The following is a 16,607-nucleotide window of genomic DNA, read 5'->3' on the forward strand; positions in this document are numbered from 1 at the left end:
TTTGTATACAATGAAAATTTTGGAACCATATTAAATTTTAAGCAGTATTTGTAAATTTTTAAATCAGTTGAATAAGTAATATAAGTAGCATTTATCAGGGAAGCACGGCACTAAAGACTTGTGTTATGGCAAAGGCACGTGATTGCAGTGTCTGCAGTAAGGAGGGAGCTAGGGCCAGGGCAACTCACCGGCAGAGTGCTTGGTCTGGGTCCCCGAGGTCCTAGGAAAGGGGGAAGAAGACAAAAACAATCCGAAAAACAGTACCCTGTGTCCATATGCCTTCTGCCCATGACAGAGTTTTGCTTTTATTTTGTTCTTATGTGATAGAATTGTTTATACTTAAAATTAGAGTGAATTACACAGTGAGCTGCAAAAAAAAAAAAAAAAAAAAAAAAAAAAAAATCAAGACTACCACTGACTTTCTTGTTTTACAATTTTCTAAAGTATTTTAAATCCAACTGTAGTTGTCAGGTCATTTAATATCACGCTTCAAAAAATACAGAGATTTCTTTACCTAGTTTACACTCTCATTATGATGGGTTCATTTTGATAGATGTTTAAGTTGATTGTTAAAGTCTCTTTTCTTCACCTTTCCTCTCCGTGTCTGTGTATAGATTTACATATTTATATTACCCCAAGTGTGCCTGGACATTTGGAATATGCAAAACAAAGTTTAAACGACTTCATAGGGAGCTGGAAAGATGGCTCAGCGGTTAAGAGCACTGACTGCTCTTCGAGAGGTCCTGAGTTCAATTCCCAGCAAACACATGGTGGCTCATAACCATCTGTAATGTGATCTAATGTGCACTGTATATGTAATAAATAAATAAATCTTAAAAACAAAACAAAACAAAAATCCCGGCTTCCTAACTATCTTGACTCCAGTAAGACAGGGAGGCTTTAGTGAAATCTTTATGTCCAGGGAGGAAAGAGACTAGAGAAGGGAGATGAATCAAGCTCCAGGAACGAGCCGAGAGACTGGTGGGAAGGGAGCCAGGAGCAGAGCAAAGATGCGACAGGAGAGACTTAGGGGGAAGAGTCACACACAGACACCTCTCCAGAGAGAGAAGTCCAGTGGAGGGGGAAAAGCAGTGCCTTAGTGGAGAAGCACACAGCAGGCCCCAGGGAGAGAGAACCAAGGAAAGGCACAGCCTTTGCTTGCCCTGGGCGCCCAGGAGGGCATGGGCAGCTCGAGGAGCAGAGAGGCTCTCTACGGGAGCAGAGGGCACTGACTGAGTAGGCAAGGAGAGCAGGCGGAGGACAAGCAGCGGAAGAGACAAACCCTAAAACTGGAGTCGAGCATGGTGGGTGGCAGAAGCCAGCAGCAACAATGACCCATACCTTAGGAGATGTATGTGAGGGTTTCGGCATCAGATACGAGAGGGGGTGCAGTAAAGAAACTGCCAATCCCCTCTCTCCCAAATAAAAGCTGGGTGTGGTGGCGCACACCTTTCATCCCAGTGCTCAGGGAGGCAGAGGCAGGTGGATCTCTGTGAGTACGAGGCCAGCCTGGTCTACAAAATGAGTCCAGGACAGCCAAGGCTAACCCAGAGAGACCTTGTCTCAGGAAAAAAAAAAAAAAAAAAACCCAAAATTAAAAAGAGAAAAAGAAACTGATAACATGACCACTCCATAATCTAGGAAGGTTTCTATTGCAGATGGGAGTCGGGGGGTGGAGAACAAGAATCCAGAACATGGAAGGAATGAAGTTGAATGAGCACGCCCGGCAATTAGACATGGCCAGAGCTAAGAAAGTAGGGGAGCATGAGAAAACAGGAGAGAGAGAGAGAGAGAGAGAGAGAGAGAGAGAGAGAGAGAGAGAAGAAGAAGAAGAAGAAGAAGAAGAAGAAGAAGAAGAAGAAGAAGAGGAGGAGGAGGAGGAGGAGGAGGAGGAGGAGGAGGAGGAAGAGGAGGAGGAGGATGAAGAGGGAGAGAGGAGACAGAATGAAAATGTGGGCGCTTTGGGGGTTAGTTTGCTGTTATAAAGACAACAAATGGGTGTCTGGGAGGAAGGAACCCTGGGCCAGGTAGAGTGGCTGGGATGATAGCATCGACTCTGAAATTTGCAACAGGTACTTGTGACACTGAGGGAGCCTGGAGGCCAGCATGGGTTTTGATATGCACTCACAGGTTTCAGTACCTCCCTTCTGTCAGAGATGAAGAAAAAAATGACTCCTTTTGTCAGATGGGAACTGAGGTTTGCAAGTTCCTGGGAAGGCTGGCTTTTACCTAACTGCCAGAAATCCTCGAATCCAGCTTGAGCTGGGGCTAGAGTCATTTTTGGACAGATCAGTGGACCTGCCCTTTCGTGGGGAGGGTGGAGTGCCCTTTGGACCGCACAGGAGGGTGAGAATTACTTGTCATGGGAGAAGGAAAAGAAAAACAAAGGACAAAAGAGCTCAGCGCTGACATCTGTTTGATGGACCCTTTTCCTCCCACCAGCTCTGCCACCGAAAGAGACGACTGGCTGGAGGCCATATCCAAGTCAATAGAAGACTATGCCAAGAAGAGAGTCACCTTCTGCCCCAGCAGAACTCTTGATGAGGTACTGCTGTCTTCTCTTTCTGGGCTTGCTTTCAGGTTTTAGTTTTTTGTTTTGTTTTGGTTTTGGTTTTTTTTTTTTTTTTTTTTAAACTGTAAAAAGTTCACGGAGGTTTAGAAAAGGAGCCTGTTCTTCAGAGATGGAATGGAGGAGGTGTGTGTACTCATAGCTTCTCCTAGTTTTAAAACTTAGGCGTGGGAAGTTTTACTTATTTACGCATGTACGTGTGGCTGTGGCTGTGGCTGTGGGCACGTGTATGGGGAGGGAGTGTGTGTCTCTGTGTGCTGTGGGGATTGAATTCACACTGAGCACACACTCTTCCAGCTCCATCCCCGGCTTTCGCTGTAGGCAGCTGAGAGAGCGTGTATTAGCTCAGGGAAGAAGCTAAGCATCACAGTACCGCAAGCATCTTTTACAGATAATTTTGCCGGAGAGGATTTTCAAATGTATCTCATCTTAATATACTGAGGGCTCAAAAAATATAGTAGCCCACTTTTACTCTCGCATCGTTAATGGTGCCATCAGCATTACCTACCAGGAAGACCCGATTCTGTTCCAGGCAATGTGCACCAAGGTGATCAGTGTCACTCTTCTCCCATAGGACCCAGAAAAAGAGGAGGAAGTTAGTCCTCTGGGGTCAAAGGCTCCCATCTGGATCCCTGATACCAGAGCCACCATGTGTATGATCTGCACGAGTGAATTTACCCTGACCTGGAGAAGACACCACTGCAGAGCCTGTGGAAAGGTCAGAGGGACAGCGTCTGCCCTGGTTGCGATCTCTATGGCTCTGGGCCATGTGCAGTGAGGAGATATTTTCCTCCGAAGACATTGTAGTATACAGGGAAGGAAAAAAACAGTAGTTGTGAAACATGGATGCGGTCTTACCTATATGTTTGGGGTTGGAGTAGGGAATATTGTTAGAGGCTCCCCTTCCTCTGCTCTCCACCCACAGATATGGTACCATTGCAGTCATGGAGAACTTATATTCAAAATGAAAACTAAGGGAGGCATGGTGGCACGTGCCTGTAATCGCAGCCCTCAGAAGGCTGAAGCAGGAGAATCTCAGCAAGTTGAAGGCTAACTTTTTGCCTTTGTTTGTTTAATAAATAAAACCCAGTTCTATAGACTCCTATTTATACTACAGCTTAGTTTTTTAGATATCTTTGGTAGACAAGATCAGTAGGAAGGTCTCTATGTAGCTTTGGCTGGCCTGAAACTCATTATGTAAACTAGCCTGGCCTTGAACTCACAGAGTTTCACTTGCCTCTTCCTCCTGGATGCTGGAATTAAAGGTGTGTGCCACCACTCCTGGCCCAATGAAATTAACTTATAAAGAAAACAGATTTACTTTGACTTACACTTTTGGACTTTAAGCCCAAGCCGATTGGCCTGTAGTGTTCGAGTTAAGGCAGCATTTAAAAAGTGGAAATGACCACACCATAGTCTTTGAATGTACCACCCTAATGACCTCTTAAGGTTTCTGACACCCCCCCCCCACTAGTGCCCAAGGGTGGACTTGAACACATGGGGCCATGGCAGATATTTCTGATCCATACCAAAGTTACACTTTTATGTCTTTAGCAGAATACGAGAGCTCCTTCCATTGGTAGAATTGCAGAGAAGTAGTTGTTGCTGTGGCAACAATGCTCAGGGGGATGCTAAGGGGATGCTGCTTAGGATAAGGGGTGGTCAGTGAGGCTGGCAGAAGTTCCTGCACACTAGGCAGTGTTCTGAAGGCTTGTGTTAGCTCCGCAGAGCACACTGTTTATGAAGCAGGCACTTGGGACCTATATGTAGCCTCTTAAGTGTGGCCATGTAAGTTAACTCATTGCGTGTCACAATGCCATGAGATAAGTGAGATTCAGTCACTGTCAAACTGTTTTGTGGCCTTTTTTTATGGCGTGTAGTCAGAAGTCTCCCTGAATGAAAAAATCACAATATGTTTTCAGATCGTGTGCCAAGCTTGCTCATCAAATAAGTATGGCTTAGATTACCTGAAAAGGCAACTGGCGAGAGTATGTGAACACTGCTTCCAAGAACTACAGAAATTAGGTAATGCCAAAGTCAGCATTTTACCAGCCTCATTCTTCAGACGCTTTCTCCTGAAAGAACCGTGCTTGCCATGACAGCATGATTGCCAAGCTCCTCTTAATTCCTACTGAGCTCTAACTTGAATTCTATGGTATTTCCAAGAGAAATTGGACTGAGCCTTTTTTGTTTTTAACAATATGAAAACTAACTATTGAATAATTGTTACAGAATGAAATGTTTAACTCGTGAACTATTTCAAAGTTTCAACTTACTAAATGATTTGTCATTCATATTCTTTTAGATTTATTTATATTATATGTGACTGGTCTGAATGAAAACAGTGCCGTGTGTGTGTGTGTGTGTGTGTGTGTGTGTGTGTGTGTGTGTGTGACCCCCCAGAGGTCAGAAGAAGGTGTCAGAGCCCCTGGAACTGGAGTTCAGAATGGTTGTGAGCTGCCATGTGTAGTGCTGGGAGTTGAACCCGGGTCCTTGGCAAGAACAGCTGGTGATCTTAACCACTAGGCTATCTCTCTAGCCTTTTGCCTTTCCTTCTTCACCTCACCCCGTGAAAGTATAAGGGGCCAGACCCAGAGCTGTGCATGTATGAGGTAAATGCTATACTACTCAACTGCATTCCCTGTGTCCAAATATGTTTAGCTACAAAGCAATTCAGCATGGTAACTTACTATCTGTCGCTTTATTGAGTTCTATTTCATTGGATGATTGGTTTTTAAGTACACTTTTATTAACTTATTTATTTATTGGGATGGTTTCCCTTTGTGACCAGATTAGCCTGGAGCACTCTTGGCAGGTGCTGCTCTTTGAACAATTCCAAGGTATTCTGATTCTGCCTGTTCACTATGAGCATTATTTGCCCACAGGCAAAGAAAATTCAGCCAAGAGGACTGCCCAAGGCTCTATTTTAAATTTCTGGAATCTCTAGATCTAAATTCTAAAACCATTATCCCTTCTATTCATGAAAAGTAGCTAATTAGGAAAGAGGAGTATGTATGTGAATAAAACTAGATGCCATGCAATTTTAGAATCCCTGTTTTTACAAATCAATAGTTCCTGTTTGTGTACATTTTTGAAGATACATCCATCTATTCTTTGTCAGCCTTTCTGTTCCACTGTCGTCTGTCGTCACCCACCTCTACTCAGTTAGTAGATCTTGTCAGTTTTATCTCAGAAAGTCTCACTTGTCTTGTTTTCTTTGTGCCACCCTTAATAAGGTCTAGATTACTGCAATCATATCATTCTGCAAATCTGCCTGCCTTTCTACCTGCTGCCTGCTTTATTTTTCTAGGCTGGCTCTGAGAGGAATGCGGCTTAGTGGAAAGTACCTACCTAGCAGGTGCAAGGCTCTAAGCTTGATCCTTAGCACCGTGTAAAAAGCAACACTATGAAAGTGGAGATAATTGATTTAGAGCCAGTCAGCGTGGCTCACACTTGTCATCCCAGCACTCAGGAGGCTGACACAGGGAGACTGCCAGGAGGCCAAACTGTTCGTATGCTTCCCTAGCCTAAACAGTACTCCGAGTTTCTTAGAGCCACCCGCCCACTTTTCCTCCTAGCCTCATTCTTCGGTAAGCAGACATTCTGCTTCAGACAGCTCTGTGTTTGTCTCTGTCAACCTTTTTAAGTCAGCGGGGAAAGTTTGTAAAATTGATGGGGTCCTTGTATATTTCAGACTTTATTTATTTACTCCTTTATTTCTTTGTTTACTTGTGCTTTATTGAAACCGAGTCTTACATAATTCAGGTTGAGATTGAACTTGCTGTGGTAAGCAAAGATGGACCTTTGAACTCCTGGTCCTCCCACCTCCATCCCCCACGTGCTGGACGGGTGCCACCACGTCCATGTCCATCACCGTGAATTTTTACTGCATGTTTTGGTACTGAGGATGGGACGTAGGGCATTGTGCACACAGAACAGGCACTCTGTCACTGAGCTGTGTCCCCGGCTGTTTCAGAATTCTGAGGGCACAGAAATGTGATCTTTTCGCATGGTTTGTAGTTCAAAAAGTCTGTATATAATCGACTCAACTCCTATGCAGCCCTTGCCTTCCGTCTTTGTTTCTCGAGAACCCTTTCGTGGGTATCTTCTGCATCATCGCTTACTGATTTTAGTAGAGATTCTGAGTGCTTGCCTTTGCTGCATGGGCATGCCTGCTCTGTTATAGATAACCAGCAGCGCCCTAAGATTGGATCTCCTGGAAATCACAAGTCTCCTTCAAGTGCCTTGTCATCGGTCTTACACAGTATCCCATCCGGGAGAAAACAGAAAAAAATCCCAGCTGCTCTCAAAGAAGTAAGTGTTTCCGTTAAACTTGATGAGTCTGATGTCATTTCCTGTTACTGTTAGGACATGAGTTTTAACACTCTGATGGCTATGGCAGATGCCTTGCAGTTTTTCTTCATCTTATGACCTGAGCCATTGGCAGACAATGGCTACAGAAAGTTTTGGGCACCTATTAGTATACCAGAGTGCACACTGGCCCCAGGTTCCCTCTGTGTCACAAGTACCTGTCACACATTTCAAAGTGCATGCCAGCATCCCAGCCCTTCCCACCTCCTCCCCTTCCCTGAAGCCCACCCCAACCCCCCCCCCCCAGCTCACAGGCTTCTTATAATCTCTCTGTTCTCACTATGCTCTGCTCCCACGGTTCTCACTACCTTCTCTCCCGTGCTCGTCTCCCCACTCTAGCAGACAGCCCTGGCCCAGTCCAGTCCACTGCCTGTGTTCCGCTTCCTTCCTTCTGTCTGCTCCAGACTCTTCCATTTGCCTCTGGCTGACTTTTTCCTCTCATATCTACAATAAAAACCTTGACCTTATCATGGAGCCAATGTGTTACCAAATTTCTTTACTGCACCCCCTCAAGTCCCGAGAGCACCCAGGGTGACTCTGAAATGTGGTCATGGTTATTGCTTTCAGTAGCTATGGCTGCAAGTGACCCCGCCTTTCATTGCCTTGTCTGTCGTCTGTGAACCACACGGGCCTTCCTTTTCCAGGTGTCAGCAAACACAGAGGACTCCACCATGAGTGGCTACCTGTACAGGTCCAAGGGCAGCAAGAAGCCATGGAAACACTTATGGTTTGTCATCAAAAACAAAGTGCTCTATACGTATGCTGCGAGCGAGGTGAGAGGGACTCTCTAGAGTGGCTTCAGGATCTTATTTTAGTTTTGTGGGTCTTGTTTGATGCAGAGCTGAAAGGTGTGGGGCCTTGGACATGCCAAGCAAGTGCTGTTTTAGGCACGAGGAGGTGGAGTTGCTGGGTTTTTGCTCTTTGCTGTTTTGAGACAGTGACTCATCTTATATTCCAGGTTGGTTTCTAACTCACCATTTAGCCTAGGTTGTCCTCAAATTCATATCATTCTCCTGCCTCAACCTCTCTAGTTCTGGGATTACAGGTGTGAGTCATTATGCCTAGCATGTTACTAGGACTTTGAATGTGAACAGTGTTATTCTTTTTTCCCATGAGCTCTTACTCAAATGTTAGGAATTTCTCAGAGTACTAAAATGCCAGTTTCTGTCGTCATATGACTGCTATTTCACATAAGACAGAGACTGCCTTTCTTCTAGCCTTCCTTGGTGTCCCCAGCTTGCACTGATCAGGCATCAGCACAGATAAGCTTTGTGATAAACTGTGTCTAGCTGTCCTAGGATCCTGCCTTTTTACCCAACCTGATCTGTGTAACAGTAGCCTATGAAAGCCTCTAGGTGGGGTGGGAGTGGGCTGGAGAAATGGCTCAGCAGTTAAGAGCACTGACTACTTTTCCAAAGGCCATGAGTTCAATTCCCAGCAACCACATGGTGGCTTACAGCCATCTGTAATGTGATCTGACACCCTCTTCTGGCCTGTGGATATACATGCAAGCAGAGCACTGTATACATAATAAATAAATAAATAAATAAATAAATAAATAAATATTTTCCAAAGAAAGAAACCCTCTAGGAAAGCTGGATATGGTAGCACATGTCTGCAGCCTGGAAAGTAGAAACAAGAGAATCAGGAGTTCAAGGTCAACCTCAGTTACATGACTCTGGAAAGTAGGAAGGGGGGACCAGGCATGGGGGTGCATGTCTTTAATTCCAGCACTTAGAGGCAGAGGCAGGTGGATCTCTGTGAGTTCCAGGCCAGGCAGAGTTATATGGTAAAATCACCCAAGACAAACAAACAAACCAACAACAAAGTGTTGGGATTGGGAAAAACAAACACCTCTGGAGAATGCAGGCAGGAGAATTACTGTGAGTCTCAGGTCTGCTTGGACTATAGAGTGAGATCCTGTCTCAACCAACAAACAGTAAGTTTCCCAGAGTTCCTCACTGGGATCCAGGTACGTCACTGACCACTCTAACTGTTATGAAAGAGCATCACCTGCATTCCTTGGCTACAGTGGATACAAGCATGTTGAAAACTGGCAGGGGCTGAGTAGGTGGCTCCCTGCTCGTTAAGTAAAAATAAGCTGCTTAGAATTACTGTGTTGTGTATGAAACTGAGTTGTATAGATCAAGACCTTTCCAAGCTGCATTAAATCTCCATCTAAAAGCCTGCCTTCCTCTGTCTGTTTTGAATTAGGATGTGGCCGCTTTGGAGAGTCAGCCCTTACTAGGATTTACCATCACTCAAGTCAAAGACGAGAATTCAGAGTCTAAAGTGTTTCAGCTGCTGCACAAAGGCATGGTGTTCTACATATTTAAGGCAGACGATGCCCACTCGACTCAGAAGTAAGTAATGCAGACTTCCCTTTTCCTATAGGAGGGTTCAAGCTTTTGTCTTAAATGATGTTTTTAAAAGGCATAGAGAACAGCTCAGAATTTAAATTGGAGATCCTAATTAGGATTTAACCTTTTAATTCAGACTGTTAATTCAGATGATTTTAAAAGAGAAGATGAAAGAAGGGTGGCCCTGTCCATAGTGTCAGTCTGCAGTGACCTGGAGGAGGCACTGGGAGCTCTGCTGAGGGAGGTGGAAATGGAGGTGGAAGCCCTCTCCTTCAGAGAGGACAGGGATTCCTCCCCACCACCCCCCGACCCAGTTGTTTTGTGGACCAGTAGGATTTAAAACAACTGCTGGCTAACTTACTACTTTACAGGGAAAGTCAGACACACTAGGAGACACACAGGCTGATTCCAAGGACTGAGTAAAAGGAAATGGCTATCATTTTCGATGGTCAGGGGTGAAACCATCTCTTCAAAATGCCAGCAAGAGTCTTTTTTTTTTTTTTTTTTTTTTTTTTTAAAGATTTATTTATTTATTTATTTATTTATTTATTTATTTATTTATTTATTAAATATACAGTGTTTTGTCTGCATTTACACCAGAATAGGGCACCAGATCTCATTATAGATGGTTGTGAACCACCATGTGGTTGCTGGGAATTGAACTCAGGACCTCTGGAAGAGCAGCCAGTGCTCTTAACCTCTGAGCCATCTCTCCAGTCCCACCATCAAGAGTCTTGATTTGAGGTCTTAGGATGCTGTTTAACCCAAAGTGTGCATCTGTAAAGTGAAGTTCCCCTCTGTGCACGTAGCTCGGCCTCCATCTCCTCTCACTTGATTTAGTCCACCTCACAAAGCAGGCTGCTGCTTTCAGTAATGGGTGTTCATGTTTTCTCAGAAGGCTTTAAAGCTGCGTGATTGGGGATACAAGGGTATAAGCTTTGAGTATAAGTGAGGTAGGCAGTTTGTGGGAAGTTAAGAGCTAATATGCTAGAATTACATATGTTCCTGAGTCCCCACCAGGTATAAGGCTGCACTCTGAAGGACTCCCCAGGCTTCTACCTACTTGCAGCAATGTATAGCTGGTGTGTGTGTGTGTGTGTGTGTGTGTGTGTGTCTGCAGCACATGTGTGCCTGGTGCCTGGGCGAGGTCAGGAGGGGTGATCAGAGCCTCTAGAACTGGAGTTACATACAGATGGCTGTAAGCCACCATGTGGGTGCTTCTTAAGTCTTCTCTTGCAGTATAACATAAGCTATTTGCACCTAAAATTTGAAGTTTTGGAAATTCTGTCCTTGAAATGTGAGCTGACTGTGTGATCACTAAGATTTAGTGATTTCAGAGGTTTGCAGCTCACCCCAGTCCTTTCTTCTGCAGTCTATTATTGTAAGAAGTCAGTTATCAGTAAGCGTGGGGTGCAGTAGGTTTCAGGAAGTCCAAAGAGCAAAGAGCAAATGGACACAGCCCAGCATCTTCTGAGTAGCCGAAGCTATGTGCGACCAGATGGCGCTTTAGACCCAAGAATTTGTGATGACTGCTATGAAATCTTGGAAAGCTTTTGCAGTGTATGTAAATTCTTGTTCTTAGAATAGACTAAATGACACTATCATTTCCTTTTTATTGAAACATTTGGAATGAGTTTGATTTAGGGGACATGTAAGGGAGTTTTGGTTGGGAGAGTTAAGTAGAAACACAAGTCCATAGCTAGTTTTCAGAACTCACTGGGTCAGGACGCCAGAAAGTGAGGAAAGGAGTTACGATTAGGGCTTTTGTTGACATATCCCTTCCAAAGCCAAGAAAACACACACACACACACACACACACACACACACACACACACACACACACACACATCACTCCCGCACTTAACATTTCTTTATTGTGTATGTGCATGTGGTATTAGTGTGGAGGTCAGAGGATAACCAGCAGGAGCCAGTTTCCACCTCTGCCATGTAAGTCCCAGGGACTCAACTCAGGTCGTCAGGCTTGGTGGCAAACGCCTTCACCCACCATGCCTCCTCACTCACCCTAGGACATCTTAGAACATTCACACATGAAGTAGTGATGCCACACAGAACACACTTTCCGGGCCAAATGTGGGCTCAGATTACCAAGTAAAGAGTGGCTTTCCGTGAGTAAGAGCTCCAGTGTGCTGTGGGGAGAACTCAGGGCCACGCTCCTGGTGTCACATGGTTGGACTGCACAAGCCTAACAGGCCTCTCTTATCCCCAGGTGGATAGAAGCATTTCAGGAGGGCACAGTGCTGTAGCTGCACTGGCTTCACTTCCTCTGTGACCCCGACAAGGTGGAGGAGGCCCAGCAGAATGGGAGAAACACTATTCGCAAGCATGTGAAAACGAACACTGCCAAGAAAAAATGCACCCACAGTCATTACAGGTTCAGTTGTCCTGTTAGGTATATACAGCTCCTAAAAATGTTTTTCATATGTGTTATTTATTAAAACGTTGATGTTTACTTGCTGGTCAGAGTTGATTCTGAGACTCACACTGAATTCTAAAGTACTGTTTAGAGCCTGGGAGCTTACCTTAATACTGTATTCTGTACACTATTGACGATGTGCCGTCCACAGTGTTGTCTCTGCCTTACCTCGTGACACTTGGTAAATCTTTACAAGTAAAGCCTACATGTTAATTAGCAAATTTCCATACAGTGTTTGGTTTAGAAATTGCAATTTAAAACTGCTGGTGAAAATCCATATTTTTGAATCACTAAATGTAGGTGGAACATTTTTTATATTGCAGTAGAGATACACATAGCCGGCTTCTACCTCAGTAACTGTGAAGTGAGATCCCAGTGGAGTCTGTACTGATAACTGTGTCCCCAGCTCCCACCACTACCCCTCACCCCATAGGATCTTGTTAACTGCCAGGTTGGCCTTGCACTAGCTGTGTAGCTCAGGCAAACCTTGAGCTGCAATCTCTGCCTAGGCCTCTGAGCTACTGGAGTCCTAGGCCTGCACCATTATGAGCAGGCTTTATCTAAAACTGCCAGTTCAGTGTAAAAAAATAATTATTTTTTACATTTGTTTTTGGAGACAGAAACTCACTTAGACCCCAGGCTAGCCCAGAACTTGTTATGTAACCCATGCTAGCCTTGGCTTCTCAAGTGTTGGGATTACATGTGTGCCACCAAGCTCAGCAATTAGTGTTTCAAGAGACAGACTATGGCAGGCTCTGTGTTACCTAATGCCTTCTATTAAAGGCATAGTGGTGCACACCTTTAATCCCAGCACTCGGGAGGCAGAGGCAGGCTGTGAGTTTGAGGCCAGCCTAGTCTACAAAGCGAGTCCAGGACAGCTACATAGAGAGACCCTGTCTCAAAAAACAGAACAACAACAACAAAAAGAATTTTGAGTCCAAGTCAGTGGTGACACTTATGTCTAAAGGGTGTCATATTTTCTGTAACGTGTATTTGTAAAGTGATCTGAAGTCACCACCATTTCTTTTTTTTTTTTTTTTAAAGGAAATTTTATACTACTCTGATTTCTTCCCCTTGACATTTAAATCTTACTCTTCTTCTCTTTCCCTGGGACACAGCCCTTCCGTGCAGCCCAGGCTGGCCTTGTATTCATCACCCTGACTTGGCTCCCACATACTGGGAGTATAGACGTGTGCGAACCCACCAGACTTTATCAGTCAGCGTTCCTTGTTAGGAAAGGCCCATATTTTTAATTCTGGCACACTTACTGTTTAGCATATAAGCCCCCTTTCTCACACACACAGGGAAAAAAATGTTGATTAGCAGCAGAAGGAAGTTAACATGCTGAAAATTGTTTTAGTGTCTAAGTATTTTATTGACTGAGTTTAAACTATCAGCTAAAAGGCAAGATTGTCCATAGAATATTCTATTAAAGGATACAAGAATTTTCCTGCTTCTTTGTAGGTGATTTTTTAAATTTAGTGTGATGTCAGGAGTTGAAAATTATATCCTGAATACTGTTTTTTCATCATCAACACCTTCATGCGGTCTTTTGGATGCTGTTTTCTGCACATAAACTAGACCTAGAGGTGGCAAGTGTAATTTTTCTTGGCTGCTCCTGGCTCTGGCATAATTTGAAGCCCTGTGCAGTTTCACACAGCCCTATGGACTCCCTTGCCCCAGGAGTAGCCAGTTCTTTCTGCCTCATTTTAATTGGGTCACATCAATACTTTTCATGTAAACATCTGTGTAATGTTTACGGTGCATTCCTCTTGGAGACCAGGGCTCCTTATATTTCCGTCTTTTGTCCTCTTTGAATTCTTGGCCCCTTTAAGATTTGCTTGTGTGCCTCAAAACATCTAACAAGTATTAACTAGGATATTTTGTCTCCTAGCTCTTGACAGAATTAAGAAACTGATCAAAGTCTAAAATATATATAAAGAGGAGTTAGCGCACAAAGTAACTCCTATGTGATGAAACCCGTGTGTGGCTGTTTGCTAATTGCTTAGTCCTGTTGATTTCCTGATGTAACAGTTTCCTTCCATCTTCCCTGATGACCCCAGTCTTCTCCAGGAAGAAGCTGGACTCTGAATACTTGCTGACATTTTTTAAAAATGCAGTGAGACACACACACCCTCGACTTACAATACAATCTAACGATACTAGGGAACAACAACTCGAGCCTGTGTGTTTGTCAGCCGGATACACAGTCGGCTCTGGAGGGACGGAGGAAGCTAACATCGTCATCACAGCATATAGGGATGTCTTGAATGGAGTTTCTACTGTGCTCATTGTGGTCAAAATGCTGGAATTTCCAGGGGGAAAGTCTATCTCATTGCCCCACGTGACCCTTAAGAAGAGAAGCTATGTTTGTTCTCCTGGATCTTCCAAACTTTAGTTGAGTACAGCGAGGACAGGATTTCCCAGGTGTTTTGTCTGCAGTGAGAACCTGGCTGTTTTTCTTTTTTAAAAGACAGCTCGACCTGCCTCCTCCTCCTCAGTGTGTCACCCTGCCTAACTCAGTAACAAGACTCAGCTGTCCCTGAAACAGTCCCCGGATCTTATGCCCACTGTCCCCACCATCCTGCAAGCACATGTTCATGGCTTTCGTCCCATGCAAGTCTGTTTTCCTGTGCAGCGAAAGGACACCACACGGGCTCTAGAATCCGACTCTGGGTCTCTTGACCTTTCCATCCTTGTCCTTGTGTTTAGGGCTGCTACAGCTTTCCCTCACGGCTGGGGGTGCATCGTGGGGACGCAGCACTTGCCTACTGTATATGAGTTCAATTCCTCACCTAAAAAAAACAAACTTTTTTTTTCCCCAATGCCTTCTTTGTATTGGTCTGTTTTAAGCATTGTCAAAGCAATCTGCCTGAAGCAGAATTCTACTTTAATCCCTGTTCCTATGGACTGCAGTGGCATCCCCTGGTTTGGCACGGAACAACTCCTCTCATCCCATACACTCCAACGGACCCCACATCAGCCTTTCTCTGTTCCTGCTGTTTCCTTTGTTCTCCTGTCAGCCAGCCTGGCCCTGTTTCAGTGTTGAGGTCCTCGTCTGCTTCTGTCCCTTAGGCTAGATGTGCCTTCTTTCCTGTGTCCCTGTAACCCTCACTTCATACACACACTTTGATTATTCTCACCACACTCCTCCGTGAAAACCACTTCCCTTGCTCACGGGAGGTTTCCCACATCTGACAAGAGTGCCTCACACGTAGTGAATAAATGTTCACCTGTTGACTTAAATCTCTCCTATTGGGTCCCTAAGCATCTTCAGCACAGATTCTCTGGAGCCTATGCCACTTTTAATGCTATTTTCTAAATCAGAGTCTGTGGTGTTTTCCCTTATTAAAAAGGCTAGTTACGACTAGGAAAGTGTTTTAAGAGAGAAAACAGGTGTATTTACTATACTGTAAAGGCAGCAGTGATTGGGATAGTAACGTGCCTGCTAGAAAAAGAAATTAAAGGTAGTAGGAGCTTTTTTAAAAAAAAACTAAACACCAAAATAGTCTTTTTCCTTTGAGCTGAAGAGTGGAGGGAGACAGCTTTCCCTTTCATGGAGTTATTTGCTGTATGTAAGAGCCAATGTCAGAATATTTTTAAATGACTTTTAGTGTTTTTCTCAAAACACTTCTTTTTTTTACTTAAAGTGATCATGGTTTGTATCTTACTGTTCATATGAAGATCATTTATAAATAATAGTAACATTGTAAATAATGTCAATATGTATTATAGTTTATACAAAATAAATTTACTATAATATCTACTGTTTGTGTGAATTCCTTTATTAGAGGTTTTGTTTTTTGATTCATTTTTGACACTGGGTAGCCCAAGCTGGCCTTCAGTTTTCAGACCTTCCACCCCAGCCTCTTAGTAACTGAGATTGTAGGTGTGTGCCCCTGAGCCCAGTTTTGACAAAGTCTTTTAAGCCATGCCTTTAAGATGAGCCTCTCTCATCCCTTTTGCTAGAGTGTGATAAACAGAGACATGGCACCTCCAGTATGATCCTAAAGTGGCTTCTGTTTCTAAGGCTGATTTATTCATTTAGTTAAAGACAGGGTCTCGTCTTGCCTTGTAATCCAGGCTGGCCGAATAGTCATAGCAACCTTCCTGCCTCAACCTACCAAGTAGGGGCGTGACAAGCATGAGCCAGTGTGCCCAAGTTTTAATAAGTCAACTTCTTGTGACTTAGTTCATAAACTGGAGGAGAAGGGTAACCACAGCATCCCAATCAAGACGTTGCAGGATCTTTCCCCTTGAATCCAGTGTGCTTTCATAGTGTTCCCCTTTTGGTCCAGCTTAAGGCTGTTAGAAGGGGTGCACAATGTCCAAACCAGACAACACTAATAGGTAGTGTTAGACTTTGGGAGAACTGAGTATGAAACATAGTTCTAATTGCTGGGGAAGGCTGCCAGTCCTTTTTCTATATCTAAATACTTATTTCCAAGGGGAAATGACATTTTTTTAAAAATTTATTTATTTATTACATATACAGTGTTCTGCCTGCACACCAGAAGAGGGCACCAGATCTCATTATAGATGGTTGTGAGCCACCATATGGTTGGTGGGAATTGAACTCAGGACCTCTGGAAGAACAGCCAGTGCTTTTAACCACTGAGCCATCTCTCTAGCAACCACCCTTTATTTATTTATTTATTTATTTATTTTAACATAACCAGGTTAGGCTAATATTGAATTGACTTTGAGCTCCTCCCGTTCCTCCAGCCTTCCCTCCCAAGTGTTAAGATTACAGGCATGAGGCACCAGGAGAATAGGGGACAATTATCCTACCTAGCACAAAAAGAGTTTGGTTCCCCACCCCCTCCACCCGCCCCAACTTAGCTTTCTGCTAAGTCTGGCTGCATTTCTACAG

General features: G+C 44.1%; 1 protein-coding gene across 1 annotated transcript in view; it reads left to right on the top strand.

The window, feature by feature from the left end:
- The window catches only part of Fgd6 (FYVE, RhoGEF and PH domain containing 6), a 117,445-nt gene extending 105,145 nt beyond the window's left edge, over positions 1-12,300 (top strand). The window contains exons 15-21 of the mRNA XM_051139940.1: positions 2,443-2,545; positions 3,144-3,287; positions 4,492-4,594; positions 6,756-6,883; positions 7,585-7,713; positions 9,155-9,303; positions 11,528-12,300. Of these exons, the coding sequence (XP_050995897.1) occupies positions 2,443-2,545; positions 3,144-3,287; positions 4,492-4,594; positions 6,756-6,883; positions 7,585-7,713; positions 9,155-9,303; positions 11,528-11,564 (793 nt within the window). The 3' untranslated portion in view covers positions 11,565-12,300. The remainder of the gene's footprint in view (positions 1-2,442; positions 2,546-3,143; positions 3,288-4,491; positions 4,595-6,755; positions 6,884-7,584; positions 7,714-9,154; positions 9,304-11,527) is intronic.
- Positions 12,301-16,607: the final 4,307 nt, after the last annotated feature.

The sequence above is a fragment of the Acomys russatus genome, chromosome 31, assembly GCF_903995435.1.
Source record: "Acomys russatus chromosome 31, mAcoRus1.1, whole genome shotgun sequence".
Taxonomy (NCBI): Eukaryota; Metazoa; Chordata; class Mammalia; order Rodentia; family Muridae; genus Acomys; species Acomys russatus.